A 16222-nucleotide genomic window follows, 5' to 3' on the forward strand; every position below is an offset into this window, starting at 1 on the left:
CAAGAAAAAAAAAAAAAATACCAACACAGAATTCTCTACCCAGCAAAGTTATCCTTCAAAAATGAAGATGAAATAAAAACATTTTCAGACAATCAAAGACTAATAAAATTTATCGCTAACAGACTCACACTAAAGGAAATACTAAGGGATGTTCTTCAAACAGCATATAAATGAACTGAGATGGAAGCTTGGAGACATGAGAAGAAATAAAAAGCAACAAAACACTCTTAAGTATTTGAATAAATCTAAAATGAACAACAACGGAACAAAACCATGATGTTATAATGTCCTATCAATGTTAAAATATAGAGAGAATGAAAATTCATGTCAATAATTCTACAAGTTAGGGGTTAGAGAAAAATGGAGTTAAAGGGTTACAAGAACTCTGCATTGTCCAAGAAGAGGTAAAGCACTAACTTATATTAGATTTCAATATGCTAAGAATGCATTTTAATCTCTAGGAACCCTTCTCAACCAGAGGATTAAGCTCTAATGTCAGAAGGCATTCACTATGTAATAAGTTGACTTCTCTCCTACACATCTAGAATGGTACTAGCTATGTACCATCCTCCAGATAATTGAGAAAATGGTCACTCAAATCCCCTTCTGCAGGGCTTAGTTCTCTAACAGCAATCCAGGTAATAAAGGCTGCTATGGTAATCACTAAAGGAGTAATACATAAGTATATAACTAATAAATTAATAAACAGGGGAAATGGAATAACAAACCCAATCAATCCAAAGGAAAACAAAAAAAGAGAAAAAAAAAAAGGAAGAAAGAAAAGGCAGGATGGGATAAGTGGATGGCAGATTTAAACCAAAGTTTATCAGTAATTACGTTAAATGTAAACCGTATCAATGCTCTAACAAAAAGACAAAGGTTGTTAGAACAGATGATAACAAACCCCAATTATAAATCCAGTTGAAAGATATATCTTAAGTAGAAGGTATGATACAGAAAGGCTGAAAGTAAAAAGATGGAAAAGATACACATCCCATCCTCCTCCCACCCACACTAACGGAAAGAAAGAGAAATATCTGACAAAGTAGACTTTAAAAGGCAAAAAGATTACTAAAAATAAAAAAAGAAACATTTCATGATAAAGTGTCTAATCCAGTTCTAAATAAGTATGCAATTAACATTGCATCAAAATGTATAAAACTAATACTGACAGAACTAAGAAGAAATAGACAAAACCTCAATCTTAGTGGGAGAGTACAACATACATGTTTGTACTGACAGAATAAGCAAACATTTCTACATCCCAGTACCTAGCACAAGGCCTGACCCGTATTAGAGGCCAAATCAAAATTTGCTGACCTGAAATAAAAGAGAATCACACATTCTGGATTTTCCTAAATAGTCCAAATTTCAAGTATAAAATTGTCTCTTTGTCCCTCATAAGTTCATTTGTCCAAAAGTTTTGTTTGGAAAATACAAATAATATCCCCATGGGTGACTTGAATCCCTCCTATACTGCCGTGTTCTCCTTTTTCACATATAATACTAGGTCCCCAGGAGCACTCAGGTACTGAGCTGTTTGCATGGGGCGCCTCTCATACCTGAGCTGGGGCATCAGTTCCGGGGATACGGGTGGACCGCCTGCGGGTGACGATGACCGACGGCTTGTGTTCAGTGGGGTTCTGTTCAGGACCCTTTCCATCCTCGTCAACACCTCCAGCTTGGGCTGCCTCAGTTGGGTCCACAGCCCGCACAGGCACAGACACTGGGATGATGAGGGGTACCATCCCGCTGTCCTCTCGTGCTCGCTTGGCAGCTAAGGAAGGCTCAGAAAACTCCACCCCACACTTGGTAGTTGAAGCCAATACACTTTTCCGCTTCTCCTCAGAGCCACTGGCATCCTGGAGAAGGAGAGAGAGAGGAAATGGAGACGGTTAGAAGGTAAGTCCTGATCTGCTGGTCCGGGACCCCTAGTCCCATTTGATTCAGGGACTCAAACACCCATGATGGTTCCCAATGGTCTTTGGCAACCTGGCCTTTCCCTGACCACCTTTTCCCCCACCATATTCCCAAATACTCTCCATAACCTCCCTTCTGCCAGGTTCTCCCATCCTGGCCTGGAGCAGGAATCCCCAGATGGCCAACTCAGGCCAAAAGTGGCTAATAGATGTGTTTTGTTTGGTCTGCACGGTGCATGGCATGTGAAATAGTATCTACATATTCAAAACATGTCTCTGCAAAAGCAAGCAAGCAAGGAACCTGTGGCAAGGTAAGGGTGGTCTTTGGATCTATTTCCCCACTGGCAACTGGCTGGAGTGAAGTCAAGTTCTGCAGCCTCCTACATATAGGTCTGGCCCTATAGGCTTCGAGGGTTGAGACCTCTAGTGAGGGAAGGGGCAAACACTGGCTTTGGAGTCAGATACTAGCTTCTGTCCTACCTTTGTGACCTTGGGAAATCCCACTTGGGCCTTAGCTTCTTTAGCAATAAAATAGGATAAATGCCAGCATCCCTCTCATAGGATTTGATGAGAAATTACTTGTGATCAAAGATAAGAAACTCCAAGTACAACATAGGTGCTCAAATTCTACTCATTCTTCTTCCCCATTTAGATTGTCTTTTCTTTCCAATCAATTTTATTGCCGTATAATTTACACGCAACAAAATGCACCTATTTTTAATTATAGTTTGATGCATTTTGACAAGTATAACCACCTGTGTAACTACTACCACATTCTTGTCTTTTAGCATACTGGATCTGGAAATGGTTTCACCTCCCTCCACTCCCAACCCTGCAAGTCCCAAATGAAGAAGGCAACCCACGATGGTGTACTGCATTTTCCTGCCTGCAACCCTGCGTGTGTATAAAACCCATCTTCCCTTCAGGTATGGATACACCTACTTAGAGATTCTTTGCATGCAGAGAGTTCAGAACTCCCTGAAATGGATGGGTTCTTTCATTTCCCTCAATGAAGGGAGAAAACTGCCCTTGTGACCCTGGAGTCACTTGCTCTCCCCTGGCCCCAGACACAGCTCGCCCTGCCCTCTGCCAGGTCTGCCCCCAGCCCATGCCACTCTCACCTTTGTGCTCTGCAGTGAGGCCAGCTCCACTGCCTTCTGGGCCAGGGTCAGCAAATTGGCCTCCTGGGACGCCCGGCGCCTCCGTCGAGTGCTCTGGATCACCCCACCCCGTAGCACCTGCCCACAGTCCCCTGTGCCCACAGCCCGCGTGCCCTCCTCGCTGCCCATGGCGGGAGCCTCCCGCTCCCGGCCATTGGGTGCCAGTCTCTCCCCGTCCGACAGCAACTGCGACTCCCTCAGCTCCAGCGAGAATCCCAGAGCTTCAGGATGGGGCTGCCCCATGGGGCCGGGTGGCGGCTGCTGCAGGGGCCAGTGGTGCAGGAACAGGTTGCTGGCGGGATCCTGCCCAGGTTGGGTGCCAGCCCCATCCAGGGTGGTGGAAGGCAGGACGCCCTCCTTAGAGAGGCGGCGGGAACGGCGGGGAAAGGCGATCTGCGCCTGAGGTAGCACAGGCTGCGGGGCTGACTCCTGCAGGAGGGCCTTGCGCAGTTCTGGGTTCATGTCAGGGTTTGGGGGGAAGGGGTAGGGTGCCAGGCTGTGGTGAGCCAGGTGGGACTGACTCAGCGGCCCGGCTGGCTGCAGGCCAAAGTCCTGGGGCTGCTGAGAGGGTGGCTGCTGCATGGGGTAGAAGTTCTCAAAGAGCTGCATCTGGGGCAGGGCCGCTTGCTGCTGCTGCTGCTTCTGCGGTGGGAAGGCGGCGACAGGGTTGGGCGGCGATGGGCCCTGCCGGAAGACCTGCCGGTTCACCTGGTGGCCGAACGCCAGCTGGAAGGGCTGCAGGGGCAGCGTCTGGTTTGGGGGCTTCTTGGCCACATGGAAAGAGTTCAGGGGTGCCTGGGGCCGCCCAACCTCCAGCTGCACCTTCTGCGGCACCATTGGCCGCACAGTGTTCCCAAAGCGGTCCAGCTGTGGCCCCCCTGCTTTCTCCCGCTTCAGCGGCTCAGGGTGGTTATAGTAGGTGGAGACCCCCATGCCAGGATGAGGGCTTCCCTTGGGTCCACTGTAAAGGGGCAGGCTGTGGCGATTCCACGTCGAGTGGGGCGGAGGCTGGCCGGGCTGCTGCTGCCAGCCGCTGTCACTGACACCCCCAACCCCTCCACGCTCCGGGCCCCGCCCTGGAGCCATCACAGAGTTGGGCCACTTGACTGAGCCCACCTGCTGAGACAACATGGTTCGCTCAGACCCGTACACCACGGAGTTCAGCAGGGCCAGGCTGTTGGAAGGGGGCAGTTCCACAGGCTGGGAGGCGGGGGCAGACCCTGCCGGACCCTCGTGCGCAAAGTAAGTCTCCTCCTTCACTCTAGACGGTGGAGGGGCCGGGGGCTGCTGTGGTGCTTGCAGGGGTTGGAGCTGCTCCTTGGGAGCTGGTTCCTGGTCCCCAAAGAGGCAACGCTTCCGCTTGTTCTGAGCCTTGGGCTGGGCCTGGAGGTTCATGGTGTGGCCAACTGGGCCCCGGCAGTGAGACCTACTTCACCAGTTGCCCATCCCCTGGGGGATGGTCCTGCTGGAAGCTTGGCCCTAGTCCAGCAGCCAGAGGGGGCAGAGGAAACGCTGGATGATGCGGTCAGGCACGGGGAGAAAGAACTACTGGCGCTTCCTTCCTTTTTGCAGAGAGGCTCTCAGGCTCCTCTACTCTTCCCAGTTCATGATGCTCCACAGGGCCCTGGAGCCTGCAGACAGAAGAACAGTAATAGTGTCAGCCACAGCCTCCCAGGATGCCCCAGAGGGCAGCACAAGTGTAAGGGGAGGGTCTCAAGGGTCCTACAGTTCCACTGCCTCCTGGGGACAAGCCCAAGGTCACAGAGCAGCATTGGTGAGGCAGGAGCCAGGACCTTGGGGGAGCTACCAGAAGCTACCAGAAGGCGGCAACATCCCCCAGGGTGCTCTGGGACTCTCCCTTGTCCCACCACCTCACCCTCCTGGTTAGTGTCCAGGACTGCGGCGTTTGGTTGTGTAACTTGCGCACTGCACAAAAGCACCTGCCGAGGGGGCAAGTGGGGCTGAGATCCAGCCTGAGCCCCTGCAGTCAAGCTGGGATAAGGGGTAACAAAGGCCATGCTGGGTTCCCTACTCCTCTGAAGCCAGGCCTCAGCCTACTGGGCAGCCAAGCAGGTCCTCTCACATCTGTCCAGGCAGTGGCCTCCCCAGTAGACCCCGCAGGAGTATTTTCAGCCAATGCCTCCTCTGACACTCCATGCACCTCTCAGACAGGAAATGGAGAAAACATTAGCCGTTCCCAACTGTGCAGCCCATGGGCCGGGAGCTCCACCAGGCCCTTGCAGAGTCCTGGGTCCACATCCTTTACACTAAGGCACGTAGGTGAGGCCCCAGAAGGGTGTGTGCAGTCCTAACCCCACCCCTGGGAGGAGCTGCTGGGTGGAACTGTGGCTGCCAGTGTTCCCCAACCGAGCATGGAAACCTGTTTTGCAACTGGGCTGACTGGAGACAGGATCTGGCCTGGTAGCTGGTCAGCAGTCCCCACCCACCCTCCTCCACTGCCAAAGAGCTCCTGGCATCTTGAGCAAAGGAAGAGTATAGCTACGATATTGAGGGGGGTGCAGATTTCTAGAACTTAAGTCCAGAAGGTTTCTCCATGACATGGTGTGACTAAAGTGCTCACAGTGTTCCTGTGTTTGTTTTCTAACTTGATTAAAAAAAAAAAAAAAAAAAAAAGGTTGCTCTATTTATCCTGCTACAGAGGAATTGAGACCCGTATTTTATAATTTACATGTGTTTTTATTACTTACATGCAAGTCATAACTTACACCTATACCTTGCATGTATTTTCAAAGACTTTTTCTTTCTTCAGAGAGGGTTGCTTTTGTCTTTTGTTTGCCTCTCTGGGAAGTTGGTGAGGGTGGAAGCTACATGGCCCACCTCTTCCCCATGCTAATATTCAGCTCCTGAGCCAGTCCGTCTAGCAGAGGAGGGGAGCTCAGGAAGCCCCCGCGAATAAATCTGAAGGTCCAGGCTGACCTCAGACGTCAGAACCTAGACGCCCCAGGTCATCGTTAGCAGCCCCGCGAGTTCCCAGGAAACCAGCCGAGAGGCGCAGAGAAGGGCTGGCTGGGCTGGCTGGGCATGCCGGGCAGGCTCTAGTATGAAGCCCTGGCTACACCCGGCGATGCCCCTGGCCCCAGGGAGGCGGCCGTGCTATCGCTTCTCCGCACGCTTCCGCACCTCCCCAGCCCTTCCCCTCCCGCGGCGGCCGTGACTCACTCCAACCCCCTGCTGCCTTTCACTTTCACCCAGCACCCAGAAGGGGAGGAACTTCCTCCTCCATTTCCTTCCTCAGCTCCCGGCCCTGCTGTGAGTGAGAGCGACTCTCCGTGCTCGCACCCGCTTTGTCTCGCATATGGAAGCTGGGGGAGGGGGAGACTAGGAGGGCGTCCAAGTCACCCAGGCCCCGCCACCGGGGGAGGATTCGGACAAGCAGCGAGTGCTGAGGCCACAGAAACCGCCTTCTGAACAAACCCCTTTCTCTTGCTTTTAAACTCTCATTCCCTGACAGCCAACCCAATACAGAGCAGAGGCCCAAAAGCCAGCCCGCAGACTGAAAACAACCCTGGGCGCCATCGTGAAGCTGCAGGGTGGGGCCGTCCCGGCTATAGGAGTCCGGCTCTGCCTCTCCAATCAGAATGAACCAAATACAAGTACGTGTGTGTCTGCAGAAGCAAGACAGAGGAAGGAAAAACGTGCTGTGGGGGGGCGGGGGGGGGGGGAGTTGGCAGGTCCACGTGCCTCCAGGGAACTGGGAGCCTCCCCTCCCCCGGCAGTACAGGCACCCCCCCATCGCAGCCTTGTTGCCTGGTGAGCCACAGCACAGGCTTGGGGCTTGGAGGAAGGGAAGGCACACGTGGCAGATGGGCCTGAGTGCACGTGCGCGTGCTGCCTGATGGAGGGTACCAGGCGCGGGATGGCCGCTCAGCGCCTAGGGGAGGGCGACCGCACACTTGGGGCTGGGGAGATGGGGGCGGAGTCTGTGAAAGGGGATCCAAGGCAGGGCTGCTCCTGCCCCAGTCCACGCTGGCTCGCCTGCAGCTGCTTGGTCAGGCCTGCTCTGCCTCCCACCCCCCACCCTACACATCGAGGGGGGCCTTCACTCCTGACACCACAGTAGGTTTCCAAAGCTGGGCCAGGGACTTGTTTAGAAGAAATCAAGGGGGCCAGTTCTGGGGAGGCTGAAGCTTCTGCAGAGGCCTCCCTGTCATCCCCACTGGAAGGCTGCTAACAATGCTAAGAGCACAGACACCCGGACCTGGGACCCTCGAAGAAGAAAGGTCATTATCTGGGCTGTTGGGGGGGGCGGGGGCGGGGGGAGAGTGGAAGAGGCCTGGGAGGTAGGAGGGGAGGGGACACACCAAGGCAGCAGGGTATGTAGTAGGGTATGTAGCAGTAGTAGTAACAGCTAGTAGTTGTAATAATAACAACAACATCAACAACAACAACAACGCAGCGGTGCCAGGCAGATCCTAAGTACTCTGTGCATGTTTAATTCCCACAACAGCTTTATAAAGCAGCATGAAGTCAAAGCATGAAGCAGTGTTATTTTAACCTCCATTTTACAGGTGAGCTAGACAAGCTCTAAAGGGCTGAAAAAATTGCCAGTGGTCACACGGTAACTACGTTGCAGAGCCAGGGCTTGAATTTAGGTCCGTCTGACTCCAAGACCAAGCTCTTATTCCCTGTCCCTAAGCCATGCCGCTAAGACACCAGGCCCTTTCTGCACTCCTCCCTCCCACAGCATGCTCCTGACAGTCTCAGAGCAAGGATTTTCCCAACACAGATATCCGTACTCACTGGCGCTAGGAAGCCCCTTCCCCGCACCTGAACTGTTGGCAGGTAAACCTCTCCTATTCTGCGCTGGTACAGCTGAGACCCTCAGACCTACAGGAAGGGAGGGAAGGGAAGGGGGGCCACCTCACAGAGGCGCCAGCAGGTGTGGGAGGTCCACTGGCAGGGAGGCCTGAGACTGCACTGGTCACTTCCGCCTCATTCTCCAGACCTGGACCCTCCAGCCCCTGCAAGCCCACCCCTGCCTCAGTTCTGGTGGCTGCAGGTGGGGCTGCCAGCTCTCATACGCCACTCATACCTCACAGCCTGCGAGTCTGTCCAGGACTGAGCCACTTCCTCCCATTTCTTCTGCCCCAGCCCTCCTCCTCTGTCCCTCAGGTGGAAGTCTGCCTGGTCTTCCTCACAATGAGGAAGAGGAAGCAAGCTGTCCTTTCTGAAGGCTCCCAACGGATGGGCCAACTCCCTGAAGTTGCAGGGAAGAGGGTGTAATGAGGAACTCCTGCAGGCAGCTCACCCTTGGGACCAGCTGCAGGGCCTCTGACAACGGATGCAGAAACACTGCAAAAGGAAACCCACAGACATCATGGGGCCCCAGACACTCACACCCACTCTATCAGTCTGTTTGACTGTCAAGGCTCTATTCACTCTTCCCTTCCTCCGGGAGCCTCGCTGCTGCAACCAGTCCCTGACCACACCACAGACAGCCCTGGGCAGAAGACACAGCCAGCATCTGATCTCAACAGCCAGGGACCGCTGGGGCTTTCAGGAGCATCTATGGTGAGAAACACTTTCTCTCTACCGAAGAAGCAATGTGCACTAAGTAAAGAAAACAGTGCTGAAACCACATGTATTCTGCAGACACATGAGGGAAGGTACTGAAAAGGCTGTTGGGTGTTCTATGCTCGTGGTGACACCACGCCCTCCAAGGACAGCAACCAGAACACATACTGCTCCCCACGTGCCATCAGCAGCCCAGCCGCATGCGTGACATTGGCTGGGGGAGTCCAGTGAGCCCTCACCACAGGGCAATGGGGCCAGGCCATGCATGACCACTGAGGGGACCAGGGCCACTCACAAGCTTGGGGCACTCAATGCGGCCATCCAAGAGACAAGACTGTTGTGAGTCAAGGTTACACAGGCCAGGAAAGGGGTGCCCAGCTTGGTCCCGGTGGCCATGGGGGCTCAGCTCTGACCTGGGGCTGAGAGCCGACTGAAGGACAACCCCCCCCCCCGACCCTGGGAGGCTAATGCTCCAAGCTCCTGCTCTTACCTGGGCCATGCCTGGCCCCGCAGACTCAGCACTAGGAAGAGGGGGAGTCACAGCTCATGCATCTCCAACCCGAGGCAAACAGACTTAAATATGGCACCCAACAAAGCCCCGAATCTCTAGGCCAGCCAGCTCACTGAGCACCAAAGAGGCTGTCTTAGGACAAAGTCTAAACTCCCTATGCAGCCCACAGGTCCCTGCAGACTTGGGCTCCTGCCACTTCTCTCAACACTCCACACTGGAGCCATCACTCAGTGCTGTTCCTGCTCCGATACGCTGTTCCTGCTTTGCCTCCAGGTCTGTGACCAGGCAGTTCCTCTGCCTAGCACACATTCCCAACCTTTTCATCTGACCAAGTCCTACTCACCTTTCAGGTTTCAGACACTGCTTCCTCTGGGAAGTCTGCCCTCGTCCCAAGTCTGAGCCAGGTACTATACTCTGAGCCCATAATACCTCCTAAACCCCATGACTGGACTCAGCACACTGAATTCCGGGTGCCTATTTCTTAGTCCCCAGCAGACAGCAAACCCCAGGGGGCAGAGTCTGGAGATCATTGTACCTTGGCACTTGGCTTGTACCTGCCTCTTAGGCTGCTCATTCAAGACTGCACCCAAGGTGAGTCAGAGTCACTGCTCACGGCCAGTGTATCCACCGTGGGCTCCTGCCCAGCCCTGACTTCTGGTCTCTCTCCCTGATGCACATCAGAGCTCCTGAGCACATCATGCTGAGATGAAGTGAAGAGGCCCAGCCTCCTAACCCCACCCCATCCCATCCCATCAGTGGCCCCAGGCCCTAGCCAACTAAGCTGAACACAAATCCTTCTCCACTTGCAGGCCCATAAGCCACTTGCCCCTTGACTGTCACTCACTGCCCCACACTACATGCAGGACAACTGAGAAAAGTGCCAGCCCCACTGTTGCCCCGTCCCATTCTTCTTCCCTCAAGGCTTCCCTCCTGCCTAGACCAAGGCCAGGGACATGAGCCTGTGGATCTGTTTATCTCATGCCCTGACATGGCTGGGCTGAGCCTGAAGACACCAAGGTATCTGGCTAGGATGCCCGGGGCAGTGATGAGGGCCCCTCCCTAGAGGAACCCTGCATGGCCCAGCTGGCCCTCCAGTCCAGACTCACATCCTGAAAAGCTCTCTCTCAAATACTCGGCGGCCTTTGGCTACAGCCAGACTGGGCGAGTGGCCTGAAATTGCCATCTTGGGCCAGCTAGAGTTGCCCAGGCCCTAGGTAGACCTTGCCTCTGGGCACAGTGCAATCATCTCAATGCTGTGTACACCCCCTCTAACTGGGAGTTCACACCCAGGCTGCAGGGCCCCATTTCTCCAAGCCACTGGACATACAAGTCCTGTTCTCAAGGGATATGTAAAACCAATAAGGAAGGAGACGCCAGCCACACAGATGAGGACCTGCCTCCCACAAGTGTCACTTCCCCTGTGGGTGTGAGAGAGCAGGCCCCGCGTTGTGCCCGTTCCCAGTCCAGAGAGAGTCCCTGGATTATCACTTCTCCAGACTGAACTTCAGCCCTTATAGGCCAGGGCATCATGAGTCCCAGGGGCTCAGCCATCAAGCTGGACAGGCTCAGAGGCTTGGCCAGGGTTCGAGCTGCCTGCAGTTTGAGCTTTGACTGTAAAAATGCCAACACTGAGATGCTTTTAAAGGGATACAGGTAAGAGGAAATCCTTTGCCTTATGATGCACACCCCAGGGCTTCATTCAGGCATCTACCTTTATCATCTCCTCCCCCACTACCCCACAAACACCCCCAGGATGCCCATAAAAGTCAGGATAGCAGATTCATTTCATAGGAGGGAAGCTGAGGCAGAGAGAAAACACTGAGTCGTAGGCAGAGCCAGGAAAGGACTGAGCCTCCAGGCCCATCTTCTGCCCATACTCGGGGGGGGGACTGGCTGCCTCCCTCCGAGACAAGGGCCACAAAGGATCACAGGCAACTCAGGAAACCCCCTTCTACAGGACTCGGGACTCCCAGGGGGTAAAATGGAAGCTGGCAGGATTAGGCTCTCTCCAGAAGAGACAAAGCAAGTGTCCCTGCAGCCGGCCCTTCAGTGACTGAGCCTCTGGAGAGGGCTTCATGAGGACCTCACAACCCTCTCTATGCCCTACAGGGCTCACACCACCAGAGGCTGCTCCAGCTTCCCCCACCCCTTCCGGAAGGGCCTGGCTCTCCTTCTGGAAGGGCCTGGCTCAACGGCAGGTCTAGGGCAGGGCTCCCTGGAGTCTGTGCCTGAGGCCCAGTGCCAGACTCTGTCCCAGACCAACATACAGAGAAGGCCATTCACAGGGACCTCCCTTAACATGGCCCTGCCCTGCTTACTTCGCCCTCCCACACACACACACCCTCTGTAGCCATGCAGGTCTGCCCACTGTGCCTTCATCCACTCAACAAGCATTTGCTGAGCACTGGCTGTTAGCCAGGCTCTGGGGAGACACAGGAGACGAGGTACAGTCCCTACCCACACAGAGCTCCCAGTCCAATGGGGGAGAAAAACAGAAACACACATTGATTATAACGCAAGGTGGCCTGCCCTGGGGCTCGAGATACACACAGGGAATAAGTGACCCTGGGGAGAATTCCCTGGCTTTGAGCCTTTGCTAGAGCTGTCACCTCTGCCTGGAAGCCCTGCCTCCACTCTGACAACCTGCCTCCCTTCAAAGCCTACCTCTTCCAGGCAGCCCTCCGGCACATACTGGTCTCACCCTTTCTGAATCTTGGTGCTCTTACTCGCTATTAACCACTAGCTCCCAAGGCTTCTGCAATTCCCTTCTGTTTCCGTAGCAAGGCTGGGAGAAGCAGGGCCTGGGGGCAGTGTTGCCCAATGGAGAGGGCAGTGAACTGGTTGTCAGGTAACCCGGTGTCTGGTCCAGGACCCGCCACTCAATGGTTTCTGCCTTTGAGGAATTTGGGAGCCGGGGGTTGGGGTGCGGGGGTGGAGAAGGCCTGTGTCCAGGAATCACCTTTGTAATGAGCAACTGCCACAATAAATAGTAGCCACCAGCACTGCCCATGTGTCCAATGTGTGTGAGTATTGCTCATTTGTATAACCACTTATCCCTACCTGAGAAATGAGGAAAGGTTGGCTCTGAAAAGTAACTTGTTCCAGGTCACAGCCAGAGGTCCTTTGTGAGGAGCCAGGATTCTAATCCAAGCCTACCAAGTCCAAACCAGGTCTCCATCACACTCTGCTGCCTGTCAGTGTTGAGCAGTGGTTCTCAAACCTACCCTGAGAGATTATTAGTTCATGGGTCTGTTAACGGGGGGAAATCAAGGTGGGAAATCCACAATGCTTCATAAGCAGCCCAGGTGGTGCCCAGGTGCTGGAGCAGAGGAACGGCTAGAGGGTCAGGGCCTGGCACAGTGCAGTTTCCAAGGACCCACTGCTCCTCACTCCCCTGGGAGCCACCTGCCAGGGTGTCGTGCCCTGCACAGGAGGCATGAGGGGTCCCATGCCCTGCACAGGAGGCATGAGGGGTCCCATGAGCCCTAGGGCTGACTATGGCTCTTAGAGTGCCTAAGGCCCAACTGAGTGCCCATGTTTACTGAGCTTTTACTATCTGCCAAACACTGCGCTGAGTGCATTGCTGGCAACATCTTACTTAACCCTCACTCTTCTTTGTCCCATTTTACAGCTCTGGAATGGTATACTCAAAAGTATCTATTTAACACAAAAGAAGACAGTAACAGAGTAACAGAGGAGCAAAAAAAGACATTAGACAGAAAGCAAATAGCAAAAATGGCAGACATAAATCCAACCTTTTTAATAATTACTTTAAATGTAAATAGATTAACACCCCAATTAAAAGGCAGAGTTTGGAAAAATGGGTTTAAAAAAACCATGATCCAACTGTTAACAAGAGACACACACTTTAGATTCAAAGACACAAATAGGTTGAAAGTAAAAAGGTGGAAAAAGATATACCATGCTAACAGTAACCAAAAGAGAGCTGGGAATGGCTATGCTAATATTAAACAAAATAGACTTTAAGACAAAAACTCTTATTAGAGACAAAGAAGGACACTTTATAATGACAAAAGTGTCTACCCATTAAGAGGATATTACAATTATAAATGTATTTGCACCTAACAACAGAGCCCCCAAAATACATGAAGCAAAAACTGTCAGAATTGAAGGAGAAAATAGACAATTCAACAATAAGAGTTGGAGCCTTCACTTTCAAGAATGCATAGAACAACTAAACAGAAGATCAACAAGGAAACAGAAGACTTGAACACTATAAAGCAAATAGACCTAACACATAGCCATAGAACCTTCCACTCAACAACAGCAGAATATGCATTCTTCTCAAGGGTACACAGAATATTCTCCAGGATAGATCATAAATTAGGCCATAAAACAAGTCTAAATAAATTTGAAAGGGTTGAAATCATACAAAGTATGTTCTCCAATCAAAACGAGATAAAATTAGAAATCAAAAATAGAAGGAAATTTGGGGAATTTACAGGAAATGAAAGTTAGAAGTAACTTGTCAAGTTCTCAGCTCAGAAAGGCCACTCCTTCCTTACTCAGACCATATTCTCCACACCTTCTGCACAGCCCTAGGAAGCTGCAGACCTCAGATTTTTGCAAATGCCTGGGTAGCTCCACACCAGACACACACTGAACCTGACCCCAATCTTGATCCCGGAATCAAAACAGCTGGGGAGGGAGAGCCCTTTAGGGCTGTAACAGCTTGTTATTCAGCCCTACTTCTCCCTGAGAAGACGGCCACAAGCAAACATCTTCACTTCCCCAGCCAGTCTACAGAATGTCCAAAAGGCAGATCCTTCCCAAAAGAAGGAAGCTAACATATACAGAGCACTTTCCCCACGCCAGGCACCTGACATACCCTAATCCATGCATACAAACTTCCCACCCAGGCATCTCATTGTCCCCATTCTACAGAGGGAAACTGAGGCTCTGTTATTAAGGTGGCAGAAGCAAGATTCAAAATCTTGTTGTCTGCCTTTAAAGTCCCTGGTCTTTCCATCATCCTTCCAGAAAAGTCCCAAATCTGCACTTGTTGTGGGCTTCAGAAGGAATGCTATACATGAGAACCCCACAAAGCCAGCTGTGGATCCTCCCCTTTCTCATGCTCCCTCCCAGAACTGATGCTTTTCCTGGGGCCATTTCCAAGTACAGCATAGTATATAACACTCCCTCCCAAAAAATAATCCCAGCCCCAGCCTACAGAAACAGTCTCCCCTCGAGATCGTGAACATCTGTAAGACCCTCTGGAAGCTAGGAGAGCCCATAGGGCTTTGAGGTGGGAGGACTGCAGGCGTGAGCTGGGAGCTGCAGTCAGCAGGATCACCCTCTGGAATAAGAGCCTCCACACCACATGGAGAAAGGTGGCTTGTGCCTCTCTTCAGAGCCAACCACCAAAGCAGGGCATAGCTGCGGAAGCTGAACAGATTCCAAATATCAAGGGATGTTGCAGCTCACTCAGTCCAATTCCTTGTCCACAAAGCAGCCCAGAGAAGGAAAGAAACTTGCCTGCAAATACAGACAGGAGTGAGAATCAAGGCCCAGAATCAAGGACGCCAATAACAACGATTCATGCCTCCATTTAGGAGGCCCCACCTTTTGGCAAGACACTGGGCAGGGCTTGGAGCCAAAGTGAAACCTCAACATCACAAATGTAAGGCTTCTACTTCACCATCATCTCCACCTCTGACACTTCTTGAGGGCACTACTATGTGCCAAGCATGGTGCTGAGCACTCTACACACATGATCCCGTTTAATCCTCATGGCAAGGCAGGTATTATTACACTCCCGTTTCTCCACGAGGCACCTGAAGATCTGAGGTCACAGGAGTATAGAGGCAATGCCAGGACTGGAACCCAGAGCCTTTTCTGCAGGGCTTCAGGCTCAGCCTCCTGCTTGGGTACACATCAGGCTATTTGGGATGGATGGCAGCAGCCTCTGGGCTGTTCACATCTTCTCCCTGGAGAGCGGCTTCAGCTGGCCTGAAAACCAGTCATGTCCTGGAAGTGTGGCTGGTCAGGAAAGGTGAGTGAGAGAGGCCTGGGAGGCGAATGGCTTTGAAAATGAAGCTACTGGTGATTACCACCACTGGGCCAACCTGTGAAGCTCAACATCTTCAGTTCAAGAGGAAGCCACATCCCTCCCACACTCTCCAACCCCACACCCACAGTTGGCCAACAGCTCTTTAAAAATAAAGCCGTGACTCGCCCCAAATCCCCATGGGGCCCAGGCTCCTGCCCCTTCCCCTGGCACACTGAAATCTGGGTCAAGTCAGTCCATGCTTGGGTTCCTACTAGTGCCAATGCCCCCCACCCAGGGCACTGAGCATCAGCCCCAGCATGACAAGCCACCTCTCTGCATGGGGCTCTCAGAAGGGTTTCCTCTCACGAAGTGAAACTACTAAATAAAGGTTGTTTATTGCACATCCTAAATAAGGGAGACAGATAGTGCCCACCCACTCCAAAGATCATTGGTCCAAATCTCAATTTCATGGCTGATGGGACTGAAGCCCTGAGAGGTAACGATTTGCCCAAGAACACACAGCTCATTAGTTGGGTAGAGCTGTGGTCAGGGCCTCCCAGGGGATGTTCTCACACTCAGCACTCCCTCAGACCTGGCTCTGCTGCCTCTTCTTCTCAGGAGAAAGGAAGCGGGGGTGGGGGGGTGGGGGGGGTGGGAGCGGTGTCTAGTTGTGGTGTCTTCATCAGCTCTGGCTCATCTGCCTGGCCAGCTCCAGAAGGAGCTAAGACCTACCTGATGGTCTGGGGGGAGAGGGGGAGGGGAGTTTTTTCAGGGGGTCATCCTGCTGGTTTGGAGGATAAGAATGGGGATAATATGGCTCCCCAATACTTGCTAGTGACCAAGAAGAACAAAACCTTGCTGCCAGCAGAGGTGGGGCAGCTCTCAACATGGCTGCCTGGGGCCTCCTAGACGGGCTGCAGAGCGGGCACAGAGAGCCAGCCACCTGCCCCCCTCGTCCAGCCATCCAGTCAGTGTCATGGCCTTTCTCAGGTCCCGGTCAAGATCCAGGGCTTCGGCCAAATGCTCACACATTCCTTGCGTTTCTCCAGTCTCTGAGCAGCTGCTGCAGGCCCTCTTCTCCTGTGTT

The 16222-nt window shown here is 52.8% G+C and overlaps 1 protein-coding gene across 5 annotated transcripts in view; it reads right to left on the bottom strand.

Annotated features, from left to right (window-relative positions):
- MIDEAS (mitotic deacetylase associated SANT domain protein) overlaps positions 1-16222 on the bottom strand; it is a 66907-nt gene that overhangs the window by 17897 nt on the left and 32788 nt on the right. For all 5 annotated transcript variants that reach the window (XM_061181021.1, XM_061181024.1, XM_061181023.1 and 2 more), the window contains 2 exons: positions 3041-4710; positions 1563-1862 (listed from right to left, as the gene is read on the bottom strand). In XM_061181021.1, coding sequence (XP_061037004.1) covers positions 1563-1862; positions 3041-4474 — 1734 coding nt within the window. In that variant the 5' untranslated portion in view covers positions 4475-4710. The remainder of the gene's footprint in view (positions 1-1562; positions 1863-3040; positions 4711-16222) is intronic.

This window comes from Eubalaena glacialis, chromosome 2, assembly GCF_028564815.1.
Source record: "Eubalaena glacialis isolate mEubGla1 chromosome 2, mEubGla1.1.hap2.+ XY, whole genome shotgun sequence".
NCBI lineage: Eukaryota > Metazoa > Chordata > Mammalia > Artiodactyla > Balaenidae > Eubalaena > Eubalaena glacialis.